Source organism: Ptychodera flava, chromosome 7 (genome assembly GCF_041260155.1).
Source record: "Ptychodera flava strain L36383 chromosome 7, AS_Pfla_20210202, whole genome shotgun sequence".
Classification (NCBI taxonomy): domain Eukaryota; kingdom Metazoa; phylum Hemichordata; class Enteropneusta; family Ptychoderidae; genus Ptychodera; species Ptychodera flava.
In genome coordinates, this window is record NC_091934.1 from 19,507,454 (window position 1) to 19,526,704 (window position 19,251).

The 19,251-nt window shown below is 38.8% G+C and overlaps 3 protein-coding genes across 4 annotated transcripts in view; 1 reads left to right on the forward strand and 2 right to left on the reverse strand.

Annotated features, from left to right (window-relative positions):
* LOC139136967 (uncharacterized) overlaps positions 1-19,251 on the forward strand; it is a 412,563-nt gene that overhangs the window by 230,013 nt on the left and 163,299 nt on the right. The gene's annotated exons all lie outside the window — the stretch shown is intronic.
* Positions 1,297-3,497, reverse strand: LOC139136959 (C-type lectin BPL-like). Of its 2 annotated transcripts, none has more exons than XM_070704835.1 (5): positions 3,391-3,497; positions 2,808-2,889; positions 2,284-2,507; positions 1,715-1,856; positions 1,297-1,374 (listed from the first exon to the last, which is right to left on the reverse strand). In XM_070704835.1, exons 2-5 carry the CDS (start codon positions 2,863-2,865, stop codon positions 1,304-1,306), a joined length of 495 nt encoding a protein of 164 aa, XP_070560936.1. In that variant the 5' UTR covers positions 2,866-2,889; positions 3,391-3,497; the 3' UTR covers positions 1,297-1,303. The 2 variants fall into 2 exon arrangements, with proteins under 2 accessions (XP_070560936.1, XP_070560935.1); XM_070704834.1 differs by lacking the exon at positions 3,391-3,497 and adding an exon at positions 3,037-3,095.
* On the reverse strand, positions 4,766-18,848 carry LOC139136960 (C-type Lectin CRL-like). The gene is made up of 11 exons (XM_070704836.1): positions 18,769-18,848; positions 17,490-17,574; positions 14,918-15,135; positions 13,924-14,071; positions 13,478-13,552; positions 11,319-12,871; positions 9,884-9,976; positions 8,012-8,228; positions 6,306-6,453; positions 5,283-5,357; positions 4,766-4,909 (listed from the first exon to the last, which is right to left on the reverse strand). Exons 2-5 carry the CDS (start codon positions 17,545-17,547, stop codon positions 13,485-13,487), a joined length of 492 nt encoding a protein of 163 aa, XP_070560937.1. The 5' UTR covers positions 17,548-17,574; positions 18,769-18,848; the 3' UTR covers positions 4,766-4,909; positions 5,283-5,357; positions 6,306-6,453; positions 8,012-8,228; positions 9,884-9,976; positions 11,319-12,871; positions 13,478-13,484.

A 19,251-nucleotide genomic window follows, 5' to 3' on the forward strand; every position in this document is an offset into this window, starting at 1 on the left:
AGAACATTAAGTGAGAATTAACCAACATTCTCAAGTAGCTACAAAGAAACATTCGCAGGGTCGCTTCACTCAGTCATCAGTAAGAAATTTTAGCGACGTTAAGGTGCACGTAGAGGAACTATTTTCAGTAAACATAGAGGTGCTTACTGTAGAAGAAGGTTACGGTAGACACGAAAAAAATGTGAAAATTTGGCGCCTCCGAATCGCCTTTTGAGATATTTCACATGGGTGTACATTTCACCATTTTTTCTACTTTAACGAATGAGACTGTCTAATGTCTTCAACTTGAAATTGAACCAAGGGCATTATTGATGTGATTAGTGAAAAGAATATCTAAACCCAGGCTGGTAGACAACCCAGGCTGGTAGACGTAAAATGCCAAAAGCAGCCGTTGTGCTGGTAGATATCAGGGCCAACTTGAAAAGCTACCGTACTCCATAGGTAAATTTGACTTCTTCGGCGACGTTTGGCCCTCAGTTGTAATTTCTAGACAAAGATGACTAAGAGGAGTCGAAAGTTGTGCAAGCTTAATCGGTTGTACCGGTTCAAGACGGTCTTGGCTAGATTCTTAAGAATGATGACTCTTACTTCAATCTTAAATTATTGTCAATTGTCACAATGCAACGTAGAATAGTCAAGGATAGTTTCAGAGAGAGAGTTTCAGAGAGAGAGAGAGTTTCAGAGAGAGAGAGAGAGGGGGGAGAGCCTGAGAGAGAGAGAGAGAGAGAGAGAGAGAGAGAGAGAGGAGAGCCTGAGAGAGAGAGAGAGAGAGAGAGAGAGAGAGAGAGAGAGAGAGAGAGAGAGAGAGAGAGAGAGAGTTCGACGTCGGTGTAGTTGTCTTCCTTATCCGAAAGCAGAATGCAGAGATAAACGCACAGACAAAAGAGACAGGTAGAAGGGTTTATTTGCCAAGATTTATTCAAAGCTGCAAAATAGCACGTCAACTTGATAGCCTGACTATATAGCACGATTCCGGTACCATCACTTTTTTGTCACAAAAGAGCACCACAGCTACATCACCTGGGGAGAAATGAAAAATAACAATATTAGTTGTTTCAAAGCGATATTTTTATCTGTGCTCGAAATCTTTACTTTGTTAAAAAGACAACTTCTTTGACGTAGGACCGCCGTATATTTGAATATATACGAATAGTTTACTATGCATGACATATAGATAGTTATTATGCTAGTATACATTATCCCCTTAGCTTTTCTTGTAGAGACTGTTTGCTGGTCACAATTTTTAAAAATAAAGGTTGGCTGTACAAATCTGAGAAAATCTACAAGGTACAATACCTTACGCTTACTTATCCAGCATCACCTTGCAGACGAATTTCTTTTTATCGCCACAGTCTTCATCCTCCCAGCCTTTACCTGTGAGCAGAGATGGAGACAGAATAACACATTCGAAGACTTTCTATAGTGTCTTTACGATCACAATTTACGTGGACCGACCATAATCATGTTTGCCGAGGTGGTCGACACTACCACCGCAATAATACCACCACCAGCACCACCAGCACCACCACTGCCACCAACACCATCATCATGATCATGATCATGATCATGATCATCATCATCATGGTCATCATGGTCATCATCATCATCATAATCACCACCACCACCACCACCACCACCATCACCACCACCACCACCACCACCACCACCACCATCTCTTCGCCATCTTAATAACAAACATTAAAAGTGAACCAACCTCCAGGCAGAATACCTTCATTGCGTTGGGCAGTACAATGAACATCGCTGTTGAACAGTCCCCTGGATTTGCCGTCGGGCTCGCCAGGATCCCAGTTCAGATATACCACGTCTGTGCGGTCCGACCACACCCAATCTCCTTCCTCAAGAGAACGAAAAGTAAAGTCTTGACTTGAGGAGAGGTGGTTGATCACTTTCTTCATACAGTGCAAGATTTGAGGCACGTGAATATTCCACATTGATAAGGACTCATTAGCATATCATTATACTACCAAAACGCTGCCATTAACATAATTTGCATAAATGAGCGCTGATACACCTCGCATTTTACACTAAGAGACATCGTGTACAGCATTAAGGGCCTCGGATAAATTAAAAACACGCACAGGATAGACCTAAACTCATTTCGTTTCAGGTTTTGGATTTCTATTCTCGTGCGCATTGCCTATACGTTCCAAAATATTATTTCATAGTAAGTTCGTCCTACTTAAGATGAAAATCCACTCAGGCGAGGGAGCTTCACTTTGACATTAGCGAAACTAATTTAATTCTTCTATCAACGATTCTTACCCAATCCCTGTCGTTCAAGCCGATCCAGAGATCATAGACTCCTGGACAGACGTCAAGAATTTGATCGTTTTCCTGCCGGCTGTGAACTGAGGCGAGGAACCCTCCGTAGGTCCTGCAGATGTTGTTGGCCTTTTCCCACTCCTCTTCGTTGGTAAAGCAACGGTAACAGGCCGGGTCACCTCCAATCGGGGACCATTCAAACCATCCTCCGCTGGCTGGACATTCTGTGTCGTCACCGTGAGTAGTGGAGGCGTGGAGGATAGAGTAAAATTGTGACCATTGAGTCGACAAATCAGACAACGACGAAATTAACGACATCAGCGAATCATCATCATTATCGTCGTCACCACCACCGACGCCACCACCACCACCACCAACAACAACAGCAACGTCAACAAAAAACAAAAAAATATCAACAACATCAAAACACAACGACAAAAACAACAGTAACAACAACAACAACAACAATAATAACTATAACTATAATAATTACGATAACAACAATGATAGTAAAAAGCCATTACCTGTTAATTGACCTTGAACATAGGTCAAGGTCAGTAGGAACGCCAGTGATAACCACATTATCACATTACAGATCCAACGCAACTATTCGAGACGAAAGATATTGAAACTTAAGAGAGGGATTTGAGTAGATATAGAATAAATAAACAAACATGAACAAACAAGTAATAAATAAATAAATAATAAATAAATAAATAATAAATAAATAAATAAATAAATAAATAAATTTACCATTTCTATGTACGTTATTTGCCTTCAGCAGCTGTTTGCAAAGTCGATGTGAGTACGCCCTGTAGAACGTTTGACAAATTACATCTAACTATATCATACACTTATTCCAAATGAAAGGGCTTTACTCTGTTCAACGATGGATGGATATTCTATCCATGTTAAGCTGAACCACGAACAGTGACTACTAATCGTATTATGCTGGATATTCGTATTTAAAAAACGAACCTAGAACGGCCTCGCCAATTTAAGACAGAATCCCACGTAACTATTGAGTTACACCATTGTTAGGTGATTTCAAATGATAGATAAGCTGTGGACAGAATTCGAAATGCGTAACAGTTGAAATAGACTTACCTTTGCAAGTGTGGCGTTGGATCAAATGAACTGCGGGCCGTGAGAAAAGTGATTATTTTATGTACTAGCAGTTGGTGTATTATCGCTAAAACCATTATCGGTGAAAGAGTGAATTATTACATTTTTGTTTACTTTTAGTTTATGATGTAACGTGTTGATTGCTTGCCCCATGCCATAATTTATTAGATATGACTAGTTTGTCAATGTTTTCTTCTGGGGCTGTCGTTTCACCAAAAGGACGCAGAGCTCCGGTTACGCTGGAACGCCCCCTTTGGTTGAAACGATGAACGTGAGTCAGCGAAATTCTTCTCAATGTTTCTTGGCAATGCATGATTTTAAATTCGCCTTCATTGTTGAAAGCTACTGTCGTAGATCTGAGTTTTTTTTTCAAAATTTTCGAGATCTGGCAACTTGTCCTAATTTTGGTTATTCCTACTCAACACGAATTTGATTGAATATATGTTTCTCTGCGAGTTTCATCGGACTTAAATGTAAGCTAACAACCGACGCAGTCGTGATACAGCCCTGAAAGCCGATAGAACGAAGAAATAGTATCTGGTATACGGCATTGAATACGCGTTTTATAACTCACAGTCTAATGGGCGCTATGGAACGACTTACATCGCAAACACGTGCACATCAGTAATTTTGTGAACAAAATTAATCCCGCTCTCTCCATATTAGAGTGGTCACCGTGAAAATGCGGCCAGCGTTGAAAACAGTTTTGTCCTCATGGCAGAATCCATGACCATGGTTTGAAAGACAGTGTACGTGTCGCATACGTTTTAAGTCAATGTAACTTGACCTTTCAGTTAATTACAACAAATCCACCTCTTTAATCTCCCGTGTCCAAGGGCCTTACAGCGAGGGACAGACCATGGTAACACCGGTAAATTATTACTTTGCCTTGGTAAAATGTACTGACTGTACAATGCCAGCTGTTTGTTGTGGAGAGATTATTTCAGGGTGTAAGACAATTGGTTTGAGATGATCCTAATCAAGGTGTTAATAGGTCTGCATGTGGCATGCTAATGAACCTTTGACGATAAAATATTCTTGTATCAAGCCGGTCACAATCCATTGGTCATGCTCGACATATGAAAAATTAAATCTAGGATACCGGATCCTGTCAATTAATCCGTCGATGCATTCATTCATTCATTCATTCATTCATTCATTCATTCATTCATTCATTCATTCATTCATTCATTCATTCATTCATTCATTCATTCATTCATTCATTCATTCATTCATTCATTCATTCATTCATTCATTCGACAAATACATCCAATCCAGTCAGCAAGACCCCAGATCAGGGAGAATATCTATCATAATCAACCAGTAAGAAAATAATGAAAGCAACAAATCAGTAGAATTCCTTTTCGCTTGTTTTTATTCGATATCACAAAGTAGTATCTTGAATCAATCAATCAAATATTACGATTGCATTACACGAATCGTGGGGCAAATAAACCCTACAACCACTGGTGACATTGGAGACACGTCAATGCGGCTGTCTCTGCAAAAAATCGAATTCAGTGAAGCATAGTTGGTCAGTCCTGTTTGAAAAAAATTGGTCTGTGTAGAGAACATGATTACAGAGTGTTCACGAAAACCAAACACGTTACTAATCATAACACTTCCCCTTTTCCAATTTTAAACACAATAATTTGGTTCCATGCAACTGAAGCTTCTATCGCGTGTCGTGAAACCAAAGGAGGACCCTGGAAATCAAAGTAGTGGTATTATTTTATATTATTGTAATGTGAGATTATGCAAATGATGATAAGATTCAGGGAAATTCGTACCCCATCATTTCAAGTCCACGTTTGCTGCCTTCACAAAAAATTAATTTATCGAAAATATAAACATTATCTTATATGCAAGAATACCTTAATTTTAATTCAACATGACTTTGCAGGTGAACTTCTTCTTGCTGGTGCATTCTTCGTCCTCCCAGCCTCTGCCTGGTAAATTCAAGGTAGCAATTTACAATTGATTCAGTGAATGTGATGTTACATTTCAAAAAATCTGCCGTTCACGGTGATAAAAGATCGAATGGAAGTGTACGAGGTGTGCAAAAGTGGTGTCACATAATCCATGGTAGGGTCTCATTTGCCCTACTCGTGCTTTACTCACTGCTTCCTGCACAAGTCCGAGACGCTTTGCGTCAGCCGAGAATCTTTGCATAGCATTGAGAACGACTAAAATGTCAGGAATATCTAACCAACCAGTCTACTCAGTTTAGACCATAGAGCTTTTCCCCCATTTTTCATCTAAAGGCGTTGACGAGGATGAGTGTTTAAGACGTGTACTTAACCTTTCTACTCTAAGGACTGACGTGTGGATATAAATGGAATTGTCGGGACAAATTTTGGCGGGAATTTACAACGAAGGTGGTCCTCTAACGCAACAAAAGCCCGTCTTTGACTCGAACGTCGCGGTTTCTCGGAGTTTAGGAGTCTAGCTTTCAGATCTTGGGAGAGCATTGTTACAATAGTCCAAAATTCTGCAGAGCACAAATTGTGAAAAAGAATTCCGTCCCTTTGCTTCTTCATATTCTACACGAAACAGTCGACGGGAATTTGGCAAGAAGTATGCGTGTCAGACAAAAATCTTGACTCAAATTGTCAAACTTTCAAAATTCTGAACTTGAAATGTTTGCATATTTTAAATATTAGCAGACATTAAAATCGATGGACTACTTTTTCAAAGCTTTCATTTCATCGACTAACGGAGACTATCAAATTATTGAATAGGGATACACTTTGGTCCAAGAGAAGTCACTAATAATACATTTCTCACTACATGAATCGTTTAGTAGAATCCAGCATTGTGTCGAAATGCGTCACAGTCTGGCTAATAATTTTCAAATAGACCTGCAGCAAGATCTCTACACAATCTCTGTCTCTTACCTGGAGGAAGAAGACCCTCATTTCTCTGCGCAGCGCAGCGTATCATGTTGTCTCCGATGCCAATTCCTCTGGATTTACCATCGGGCTCGCCCGAGTCCCAGTTTTCGTAGCTTACACCACTGCCGTCTGACCACACCCAGTTTCCTTCCTAAAATAAAGAAATTATCATCGTTGGCTCTTAGAGAGACCGAAAATTCAAAATTCGAAAACACAATAGATCTTAAAATAAGATCAAATACTCCACTGTTTATGTGAGTAACGCCCTGTACATTGCTCTATAGTTTTTCTAGCCTTGACGGCAAAAGGGTTTGATTTCAATGTCGTTTAAGGGCCCATTACAACAGCTTTTTTACATTATTTTCGGTCATGACTTAAATTTCAAACTAACATAGTTCATATACACGTACGTACTAAAGGATGTGTATGCACGTATTATCAGCAATGGAGGGAACTGTACATGTAATTAGTTTTAAAGGATAAAATATAGGTAAAATAAAAAAAAAAACAGATAAAAATATGTGTCCCGCTCAAAATTATGGCCGCTTCTACGTAAATATCCCAAAAGGGCTAACATGAAGCATATGCAAGTGTCAACAACATGACGTCATCGATGAAAATACATGGCTGTGTATGTCGTACTCTTGAGTTTTGCAATGATCTGTTTCTGTGAAACATGACCGTTTTGGAAAATGGCGGGAAATAAGATGTGCCGCGACAACTGTAAAATTTTATACCCAATGCTGCCACAACTGAATGCTGTTGTAAAGTGGTGAATGGCTGCTCTCCTTCGCGGGTAGAATTCACAGAATATATTATGGTAAAAATTGCACCAGGGTTTTGATAACTGCCAGTAAATTTGGAAAAAAATCCCGCCAGTATGATGAAAATATCAGTGATTGCTTTTGCGCTTCGAATGCTAGAGTGATATTGTAACACGTACGAGTACCGCCACATTTATTGTAAATTTGTTTGCTGTTCGATTGAAGTCTCGAGGACAGATATTCGGACTCAAATTTTTGCAATTCTTTTCTGATCTACCACTTGTGGGGGCTCATTTTAAGGCTTTTCGAGTAAGAAAACTTTTTACCGGTTTAATATTTCGAAAAACAGTAAATTTTATAATCAGGGGTCACCGTCCAGAGTTTGTTACTAAAGAAACAAATAACCCAAAATTTACCGATATTTAAATTTGAAAATGGCCGCCTTCCCCGTGTTTAATGACTCTATTAGGAAAATTAAAATTTTCCATTTTCGGAAACTAAACCGGTGAAAATTTTTCTTGCTCCAAGAGCTTTCAAGAAGCCCATAATTAATAGTACACAAGAAAAAAATGGCACACTTTCGAGAGCTCGAATATCTGTCTCCGAGGCCAGGAGTTACACTAACGCAGTGTGTAGTTCCGCCTTTGAGTGCGGTTCTTTAAAGGGAAACCGTCGTCGGAACTGCGCCTGTGCGGGTTTATTGTTTACAAACGATGTATTTCGTGTACGATATCTAGATGTACCTCATCATTCTAGCTGCAAGATTTAAATTATACGATGTAGGTTATGACAGACATCTTTTAACTTTCATCAATCACCATCGTACCTTGGATACAGTGTTTACATTGGTCGTATGGGTCTCGTACGACCTTTGAGTGCAGTTCCGACGACCGTGTTCCTTTAAATGTCAACAGACAGTTCATAGATTTCCACATTCTTTCGTACTACATCTTTATCATTGTATCCAATCCACAGGTCATAAGATCGGGACAGATGTCGATGATTTTGTCATTCTCTACACGGCTGTGGATCGATGCAAGGAAGCCGTTATATTGCTTGCAGATGTTGTTCGCCTTCCCCCACTCCTCTTCGTTGGTAAAGCAGCGATAGCAGGCACTGGGTCCTCCAATGGGGGACCACTCCTCCCATCCTCCCGGGCATTCTAAGAAGGCGGGTTGAAATTTGATATGTGTATTACGATTGACTGTGGAATCACGATAAAGCACCATTAACTCGGACAAAGTCTGTCTCGACCACAGCAAAGGTAAAATATCAGATACGGGCAAAACAGTAAAGGGTGTAGATATTATGTTTTCTTTCGGCAGGTACTGTTTTGAGACTGCGCTTTCTCATAGGTGGCATCCGTTATTCCTTTGGCCGACTGTTACATACGCGTTACTCGAAATGCCTAATAAGGCCACTTAAAGAAGAATTTTTGTTTGCCGTCCTTGGATTTTTGAAAAACCTACTAGCCAGCCAGGAAAACAACAAACAAAGACAAAACACAAGTGTATTAAAGGGACAAAGTCGGCCATTTTTCATGAATTTTGTTTGATACCAGATACTACTTATATTGTTTGATATGTTGATACTGAATAGATACTGAATGAATAGGTGACCATGCATATATTCGACTCCGGTTTTAACACGGTCAATGAAACCATCGCGAAAATGAATAAATGGTCATATTCATGAAAAATGGCCAACTTTCCTCCTTTAACATATGCTCAATTTTAATTTGGTTTCTTTTAGACAAATAATATTTTTAATAGTGTCAACATTGTGTTTGGTTTCTTAATTTTCTCTGGAAACCTGTCAGCACGCGGACAGCATAAAGATATTTTATTTAAAGCGTCTAAGCTATGAAAACCAACTATTGATGCGGCTAAATAATCGATCGTAAGTAGATGGGACCGGAATTCTAATGGACCTTCTTGGGAACCAATCTGTTGAGGGTACTTTGCCCGGTGTTTGAAGATACACAAATATCTCCCAGTCCCGGATTAGCTGATCTGCATTCATGTAAGATTTTGCATTTACAAAAACGTGGACCCACCTTTCCAAGAGTGCGTAACTATATTTTTCCATAGGAATTTTATGACTAACTTTTTGTGTTGTAAAATTATACAGTAAGGGACAATGTAAAGAGATGAAGCTGTGATTTCCTTGCCTTCCAAGAAAACTGTACACTACTCTCTTTTTTTGATTTAGAGTATAAATAAGTTGCCACCATGCAAATCTTGGGATTTGATGAAACATATGATTATCTAAATTTACCAATTTTTTTTTAAATTACGAATGGTTGGCATAATCTTTATCAGTAACATTAAAGTTTTGAATTGCAAAGGAGAAGGAAAAGGACGAGACGAACACTTCATTTGCTCAATGGGATTTAAAATAATTCGTCAAAGCAGTTACTGTACAGATATTGAAGTATGGAGAAAACATTGGCCCGAATGTCTATCTCTCAGCACGTTCTGCCTCGATTGTACCGTGGCCCCTAGATAAGATAAGGCGATGTAGGTTTGGCGGCAAAGGACATGCAGTAATTAAAATAACCAGGACTGATGAGTGAAATCGTGGGGAGGGGGAGGGTTCTGGTTGGGGGTGGGCGGGGGGGGGGGGGGTGACGTGACTTTCTCTTCACGTAAACCTTGCCCTGAACGTGTAGTGATGTAAGAGTGAAAGAGGGCGCCCTCATTGGCTACACATGTGTAACCTGCCTTCTTTCGGCAAATTCAAGTGAGTGGTACATGTATCACACAGAGTATGGAGCAGCTGGAAAGCTATGAAAATGCAGAGAAGTTAAAATATTACCTGTAAGTTGACCTTGAACTAAGGTCACCGACAAAAGAACAGCCAGTGATAGCCACATTATGAGAATTCCGTGTGGTTTTTAGCGCGACAAATCTGAATGAGAAAGAAAAATTTTAAGTAATCTACGGGTACGCGTGTCTCCGTTATTTATTGTAGGACTGACAGTCAGACGAACAGACACAAATGCCAACTACAGATGAACCAGTGTCGACAGATTCAGATACGTTTACAAAGTCTTGTATCAAACTACATTTAGCCTTTGAGGGATTGTTCAAGTTATGGCCTGACTTCCACGATAACAAATAACTCAAATTATTAAATCTTCATTCAAATTGGTCTTGTATTAGTTACCTATTGGTAACTTGCCTTGGCATAGCCATCTTGGTGAGAATATTTTGACGCATATTTCTGCATCAGCAGCTATTCAAATCAACCAATTCATTGCATCCCAATTATCGTAATAATTATCCTTATGACAAAATACAATCTAGAAATCACGTCTCTTTGTTCTGCTTGTCGAATGAATGAATTGTTTTAGTATTATGACGCCGGGAAGATTTTGTTCAACAAAGTGCATGCGAAGTCACAGTTTGAAATGTAAGCGGTCAAAACAAATATTGAAGAAATTGAGACGGTCGCCTAAAACAGCTAGAAAAACAGATAGAAAAACATCTTATGTAGGTACCACATAACCTCTCGTAGCGCTTAAGCACTCATTGAAAACACATACACCTTCATTTGCTGGAAGCGCCATAGATATTAATCAAACGAATGTCTTCGATAGTGAAAGTCAGATACTGCAGTAGTGAAATAAAAACCTGATTAATTCATTAAAATTAATCAAATATTCATCACACAAGAACTTAGGCCTGCACACTTCGTTTAGCATCTGTATAGGTGTTTGTTGATTATTGGAAATTATTCAGTGTTTTTGAGGAACATTGTCGACCCGGTGTTGTAGAGAATCCGCAGAAATTGCTTCCTGACTTAAATTATCCTCCATTTCTATGACCTTTCGCCAGTTGAAAGCATATGCACAATAAAAGCAACTCTTTCTCTGCCCGTCTGTCTGTCTGTCTGTCTGTCTGTCTGTCTGTCTGTCTGTCTGTCTGTCTGTCTGTCTGTCTGTCTCTCTCTCTCTCTCTCTCTCTCTCTCCTCTCTCTCTCTCTCTCTCTCTCTCTCTCTCTCTCTCTCTCTCTCTCTCTCTCTTCTCTCTCTCTCTCTCTCTCTCTCTCTCTCTCTCTCTCTCAGCCGTCATAAATTACACGCAGCTGGTATCGTAAACAATGTCACGGAATGCTAGTGCTCAACCTTAAACGAACACTGTAGGTGATTTCTTTGCGCCAAATACTTGTCTATTTTCGCTTTTATAGGGTAAACAAAAGTGAGACAACAAAGACATAACAAATACATATAAAAAGGTACCTTCCCTACCTTTTCGAGATCTGCAGAAATATGTCAGCACAACGCTGTTGCCGTACTTTGCAAATATTTCAGCTTAAGTAATTGCAAATACTAGATTTTATCGAACAAAAAATGTGTATTTTATCTCCGAGTCTCCAAAAGATTGTTGGTTTTGTTTTTGTTGGGTCATCAGTTACATTGCCTGAATTAGATAACTTTGTTTAGCAGTGTTGGGTATATCGAATCGTATTCCCACACGTTTTAACACTGCAGCAACAATATAGATATCGAGATATGGTTGGTATAGTGAAGAATTGCTCATGTTCGCATAAAGAAAGGTCGATTAGATGACCTCGTGTAAGTTGTTACAAGTCTTGAAAAGGAAATTTGTTGGCATTTTACCAATGCAGGCTGCAAACTATTTTTCAATGTAAATAAACAATAACAGACAAAAACAGACAAAAAAAATCAGCGACTGCCTTGAAAATATTTTGCGTCGAAAAGAGAAACACATTACCTCAAAATTAACGATATTTGAATTTCCAAATGACCGTCGTTATTGCAACGGGAAAACTGAATCTTCAGTTTTCTCAGATAGATTTGTGAAACTTTAATTTCAACGGACAAATTTCAAGTGAGTCAATACAGCTGTAGATCATTGAAAATTTGTAAATGTCTTTGAGGTCACGGGGGCACTCCACCATAAATGACGAATATAACAGTGAAGTTTAGAGATAATGATGCATCGTTGCTAGAGTTGTGAAAGAAGGCACAGTTGCGGTATTCTGCGCATGCTTACCACGCGACACATATAACTGTTCCATAATCGTTAGATGTCTAACCGTTTTAGTTTTTTGCATTCTCTTTATCTCAGAGTGTACCATGCCCTTTAAACGGAACGCTGTATCTTATCGAGATGTACCCCCAAACAGGTAGCGATGTCAGCCCAACGAAAACCATCTGCTCCAGATACGTCAGATGAAGGTGATACCTTCAGGTCAGCCGGCGTTGCTTTTTGTCGTAGTGACCCCTTTAAAAATGCCGTGAGATGTTGTCTGTCTTGCAGTGACAGGTGTTCACGGAACACGCCAGACATTCTGGGTCCCTTCCCTGTGTCCTTTGCGTCTCAAAGTGTACACGATCGGGGACGACACATTGTATCTGCGTCAGCGGGCTCGAATATGTGAATTATACCATCTAGGTCCCCCTCAAAACTGGCATCGCTTCTGTATTGCAACAATAAGTGATTTAAAATGGAATCGACATTATTATTGTAACAGGATATAGTCCTAATATTTCAAAAATTTTAATCTATGTAAATTCAAAAAAAACCAATCGCTATTAATCCACCCATTCTGATTACAATACCAGTGAACTATGGAAATATTCGACCCCGTTATTATTCCCTTTCATGTGACGTTTCTGAGTTGCAGCGATCAAAATCGACACGTATGTAGCGGTAATAAGACCTTCGTATTTTACAAATTGTGTAAATACACCATACACGTGCACATCGTAGTTCAATTTGGAAATGATGGAAATCAACCACGGTTTCAGTGAACCAGACCCAGTCGATTCTAAACCTAGAAAAAAAGAGAAAATACAACTTCAAGTGAATGAAAATGATTCAGAATACAAATTTGAGTGTGTTTAATTCGAGCTTTTTACAATAGACAGGGGAAATCACCATTGCGCTAGGCTGACTTAAATTTCAAAATTCTCACGTAACGTGCTGTGTGTCTATTTGCAAACTTTACGAAAATCATCCTTTGGTTGTTGTATTCGAAGCATGTATCTGTTGTTAACAGTGTCACGTCAAGTGTATTCGTACCGAGTCAATTTCAGTGTCAAGAATACTCGTAGTGGATGTCACTATCGAGAATAAAATTATCGCAGATATATATTCAACTGACAGTTGAGGTGTTTTTACTTTTGGAACTAGTGTAAGACCCCTTAGATTACTATACCAAACAATTTCCCTACGTGAGAGTGGTCGCAATTTATATATTGTACAGGTATAGTTAGTAATAATTAGCTTCTCTGAACGAACGGAAACATGACAGGTGTGTTAAGAGTATCAGAAATACCAGTCAAAAGTAATAGATGAAAATATAGTCATCCATTTTTATGAGATTCTTGGAGTAATTCGTCAAAAAAGTTTTGGAACCGATGATAACAAGCCTCTGTACCTGAGAATTAGTTAAGCATGACCTTGCACGTGAATCTCTTCTTACTTGTACATTCCTCGTCTTCCCAACCTTTACCTGTCATGGCAAACGGGAGAAATTTACAACTTTCTGGCGTTTCTGATGTCGCCATCGATATTCATGACACATTACGTCATTCATCACGGACTTGGTGTCGCTCCCAAAGTGGCGTTGCTTCCATTTTCAGGAATCAAATAATGAGAAGATGATGTCCCGACACCATCGCTTTTTTTGTTGTTATTGTTGTCATCATCACCACCACCACCACCACCACCACCACCACCACCACCATCATCATCATCATCACTATCCTCGCCATCGTTGTCGTCGTCATCATCGATCACTGTCGCCCGAGTTCAAAGCTTTGATTTCCTGTGTCCGTCTTCACTGCAATTTCTAAGATACATTCACAAGTCCTTGTGACTCACCTCCTGGAAGAATGCCTTCGTTTCTTTGGGCTGCACAATTGATCATGCCATCACCGATACCAATACCCCTTGAATTACCATCGGGTTCACCAGAATCCCAGTTTGTGTAGCTTACTTCACTCGAATCTGCCCAGACCCAGTTACCAGCCTAGACGCAATGATGTCGTCATCATTATCGGATATTGGTCGTGATTTAACATTCACAATTGTTAACATACTAAATAACGGAAACGGCAAAGACTGTACATTGATTTTCCGTCCATTTTTGTCTCTCGTTAACCAGAAATTGGTGACTTGTCTATCGAACCACATTTCCAGCACTCTATTGCATATTGAAAAAGCATCCTAAAAAGGCAATCCTAAATGAAAAATATCTCACAATCAGTCATTTAGCTAAAATTGCTGATCCTTTAATCATTCAAGGATTGTTTTCCCGATTCAGTAAGTGACTTTTAGAAATTAAGAAACTAAGTTATTAGGACCGTCTTATAAAATGCGGAATGGCACCACCTTACACTGTATGTAAGACGCTTATCATGTTGGGTGATACATTTTATTGTGTTAGTAACGATTGCTCAAACTTTCCTCTGTGAAACTTTAAATCATTCCCTTTGGGTATAGGAAGTGTATGTACGCGATTTTGACCCCTTCGCCTCATTTAAACTTTTGTCCGGGAGACTGTTGAAATTATGTTTACCTTTGACCCCTGTGTTTGCCTTCTGCGCGGTTTGACCCAGTATTTTGTTGAAACTATTGAGTTCTGACCACAGTAATTGGGCCAAAATAAAGATTTTTGACTCCCTCATTTAACAGAAAATTGTAGAGTTTGTACTTTGTTGTTCAAACTTTACACCAGAGTACACCTGCATCCAAATTGGGGATGGGTGCACCCCGGGGGATCAAATCCATGTAGGGTCGGCAATGCTCTACATCTCACTCATAATACAGGGAAAACGACTGCCTGAGATAATATGCACAATGATGGATTTCTCACCAATTCTTTGTCGTTGTATCCAATCCAGAGATCGTAGCTTTCCGGACAGACGCTAAGGATTTTGTCATTTTCTTGCCGGCTGTGGATCGACGCCAGGAAGCCGTTATATTGCTTGCAGATGTTGTTGGCCTTCTCCCACTCCTCTTCGTTGGTGAAGCAGCGATAGCAGGCACTGGGTCCTCCGATGGGGGACCACTCCTCCCAGCCTCCCGGGCATTCTAAGAAGGCGGGTGGAAAATTTGATACGTGTATTACGATTGACTGTGGAATCACCATAAAGCACTATTAACTCGGGACAAAGTCTGTCTCATCTACAGCAAAGGTGAAATATCAGATACGGGTAAAATAGTAAAGGGTGTATATGGTATTTTTTCTTTCGGCAGGCACTGTTTTGAGATTGCACTTTATCATAGGTGGCATTCGTTATTCCGTTGGCCGACTGTTGCGTTTTATTAAACTACATACGCGTCACTCGAAATTCCCTAATAAGCTATGAAAACTGATTATTCATTCTGCTCAAATAATTACGCGTAAGTAGATAGTGCATCCGAAAATGGGTTCTCAATCACCGTATGATGAAAAGGGAAGAGTGCATTACAAATGTCCAAGAAATGACCTTCAAAATGACATAGTTACCTGAAATGAAGATGTTTTAGTGATCGACAGCTGACTTGAGTGCTATTTGCCCCTGGCGTAATATCCGAGAAGAAAAGAATGATTTGTGATTTGGTCAGACGAAAAATTGTAATGGATGAATCTATGCCGAGAGCAAGGACATGATGTGAGAGTTGTTTTTTGAATATTTCGCCGGTTAGACGATTGACCTTGGCCTGTAACGAATCGTCACACTTTTTTCGCCCTTACTTAAAGGTATACTATCACCTGTTCCAATTGTGCCACAATTACCATGGAAAGAGAAAATCTGACCAATCACAGATTTTAAGCGGGTGGCCGCTTTTTAAAAACAGCGCCCTCACATGGGTATTTTGAATACCAAGGAACGCCCCTTTGACTATATATGGGCATATTTATATTAAAGATGACTGTATACCTTGTATACCAACTACAAAGTTAAAAATTCGCTGAAAGTTTTATTCAGGCTGATATTGCAGTTTAATTGGGCATTGTATGACAGTCACCATTATCCAAAACGAAAAAGGCTTTATTCTCTCTCTCTTTTCAGAGAAGTAGCGTCTCTGGCAAGGACTAATAGTGTCAAACGATAACCACGCAATGGTAAGCTCAAAAATCCATAGACTTGCTTAGATCTCGTAGGGAACAAAGAGTGTAGCAGGGATGATTTACAAATGCCAATGTACTACAAATTCTTGCTACACTCTGAAGTTTTGACAGCTTTAAAACAGCCTGGAACTATTATTTTTAAGATATCGAGTATGTAGTGTGTTAGAATGGAAATAAGTCGACTAAATTAATTTTAGTTATCCCTTTCTCCTGCTTATCGTGTACGGGATCAATGTAAGAGGTGGGGAGGGGGGAGCAGTTGCGACGATGTTAATATCAGCAGGTTGAGCATACTCACTACCTGGCGTAGAGGAGTCGAAAAATGTTGCGAGATTATGTAGATCGCGCCTCGGAGACAGATATTCGGACTCTCAAACTTTTACAATTCTCTTCTGATCTACCACTTGTTGGGGTTCATTTTAAGGCTCTTGGTGTAAGAAAACTTTTCACCTGCTTACTTTTTCGAAAATCGAAAATTTTTATATTTTATCCATAGAGTTAACACAGGGATGGCGGCCATTTTGAATTTTAAATATCGATAAATCCGTTGGGTTATTTGTTTCTCTAGTATCAAAATTTGCACGGTGAGTCCTGATTTGTATTCTTGATTTAGTAAGAGAATGGCTGAAAACTTCATTAACGAAAGTTTGAGCAAAAGTTTAAGTCTTTCATTTCGAGATGCATACTGCCTTAATGTAGATAGAAAACAGAAGAAAACCACATACACCTGAGCAAACTTCCATTCTGTAATGATTTGAGATGTGCAGGTATCACGGCATTCAAATTATTGCGTACTTGACAATCCTGTCAGTTATAAATTGTGTATGTGCATTGTATAAAGCAGTTTAGAATGATTTTTAGAGTCAAATGTTCCAGGAGGTTTGGCACTGAGTGGAATGTGATTGAAAAATATATTCTTCCCTCGAACAGATCTTTCTGTTAACAAACAATGAAGAGTATCTTGTAGTTTCTCTTTTAGGAGTCGTATTAAATAACATTTCTATGGTATATATTCTAGACACTCAAAAGTCACAATACTTTTTGTAGAATACAGAAAGTGGCGTCACTAGCAGGATAATTTCGGCAACGTTTTGCATAGTGAACCAAAATGACGTCTGTATGTCTTTCCTTTGCTGACCCTGACTTATCGTGTGTCTCGGAATGTTACAGCACCATTTAATAATGAAACACGCATTGAATCTTTTTTTTATCGAAGTTCTAATTATCGATCGTAAATCTTGTCCCTGAGTACGATACTGGGATATAAATGATTGTGATCAAAGAAAACTGAAGTAGAGAAATTTCATACCGCAAACAAAGGTTGACTTACGTGTCAGTTGGCCTTGAACGCAGGCAAATGTTAGCAAGAAAACCAAAGACAACCACATTTTTGTAGAACTGCAACAATGGTGAGTCTTAAAAAATGAAGAAGAGGATGTTATTGTTATAATTTTAAAACTGTAAGATATCACTTGATGCATTTGTCGCTTTATATCGACCAATAAGAAGTGGACTTGGTATTGATGCTAGAGATGTGAAATTAACGAGTTTATTAATGAAATGTTGACTTCATTATTGATGACCGAAGATAGCCCTCTCGTAGAACTGATAAAGGCCCGAATACCCCGGATGGAACACTTCTACCAAACATCACGGGGATAGAGTCTTAATGCCAAGATTTCTCAACCCTGACTATTTATTTTGTTCTTACCATTTGTAATTTGCCTCTTGGCTGGCTGAGAGGATCTGGAATGACTAGCTCATGGAGTCAATGTCAAATGAATATGCCTAGATCCATCAGACAAGGTTGTAGTAGGACTATTTACTTTACTTGACGGACTAGTAGTCTAACCCGACTGCATTAATTTAAAAGAATGGGGTGTTGTAGTAATGTTGGTTTAATCAGCAAACTTGAGCTCATCTACTCTAGACTTCTTTTTTTGCAATGTACTTGATTTCATTGTTAATTTGTGATATTACAATTTTCAGCTATATGGCACCTAACAATTTTGATAAATTTAAACAATTAGATGATCCTATTCTCCCGAATTAGTTCCAATCGTGTTAATCCAAGACAGAAACCAAATACAAAACAGGGGTGGCCGCCCCTTAAGGTTGAGTTTTAACAGCTTTTCTCTAAAAACATTGATTGTTTAAACACGACTTTAACATGAGAACAAGGGATTGACAGTAGTTTCTGGCTATAAATGTTTTTCCACAACAGAGTTATAATGGCTGACCGTTGTGAGCTATTGATATTTTCGTGATTCTTATTATCAAACTTCTTTCATACCAAGTTCAGATAGATTGAATCATTACAATAAAAATTCAGAAGTTTTGGCGAATTATGTGAATCTTCCAGCTATTATGATTTGTTTGTTAACTCAGGGTGACATAAAGAAAATTGGCTGGTAAGCGAAATCGATGTAAGTATAATCGTAGTTGCATAAAGTGAATAAAGTAACCAAAGTATAATCATTGTGTTTGATAATTTTATAATGTTTCGGCCACAATATGCATAAATTGCGGGAAGTTCTGCTCGAGATGAGTTTTGAGACACTCTTTATTATTAATCGACGAACTGTGAATGAAGAAATGATTTTTCTTACCTTGCAATATCTGTTGTCCCTGGCCTGAATGATGAAAACCGTGAGTATCTGTATTATTTGAACCAGCTGTATTGATCTAAGCTTTAACTCTTTTTCTACGCAGAAGGAGAGGCACGCTTTTCGTCTTATCAATTGCAAGGTCAATATACATTTATACATTTATGTAAATTGTGTAGATCATACGTTCCATCTTCGTTATCATCTCGTAAACTACGTGTTCCCTGTCGTTGTGAGTTCGGAGGTCGACAACACCGAGTAGTCCAACCATTGTGTCAGTATCTTAATGTGGAATCCGAAGCTGATGGACATTTAAATTCTTAAAACGATATACATGTTACGCATTAATGCTTTCGTATACTTTGTATATATTTGCGTATATATATATATATATATATATATATATATATATATATATATATATATATATATATATATATATATATATATATATAGTTAATATACAGCAAAGAAATAACATCATCA

What these genes read in the sequence shown, in the direction of transcription:
- LOC139136959 (XM_070704834.1), bottom strand. An exon ending in GCTTGAACGACAGGGATTGG is followed by an intron (nt 1,857 to 2,283) that starts GTAAGAATCGTT and finishes CGTTCTCTTGAG; the next exon opens with GAAGGAGATTGGGTGTGGTC. An exon ending in TGAAGGTATTCTGCCTGGAG is followed by an intron (nt 1,375 to 1,714) that starts GTTGGTTCACTT and finishes CTCTGCTCACAG; the next exon opens with GTAAAGGCTGGGAGGATGAA.
- LOC139136960 (XM_070704836.1), bottom strand. Translation starts at nt 17,547, where the DNA reads ATGTGGTTGTCTTTGGTTTTCTTGCTAACATTTGCCTGCGTTCAAGGC. An exon ending in GATACAACGACAAAGAATTG is followed by an intron (nt 14,072 to 14,917) that starts GTGAGAAATCCA and finishes CATTGCGTCTAG; the next exon opens with GCTGGTAACTGGGTCTGGGC. An exon ending in CGAAGGCATTCTTCCAGGAG is followed by an intron (nt 13,553 to 13,923) that starts GTGAGTCACAAG and finishes TTGCCATGACAG; the next exon opens with GTAAAGGTTGGGAAGACGAG.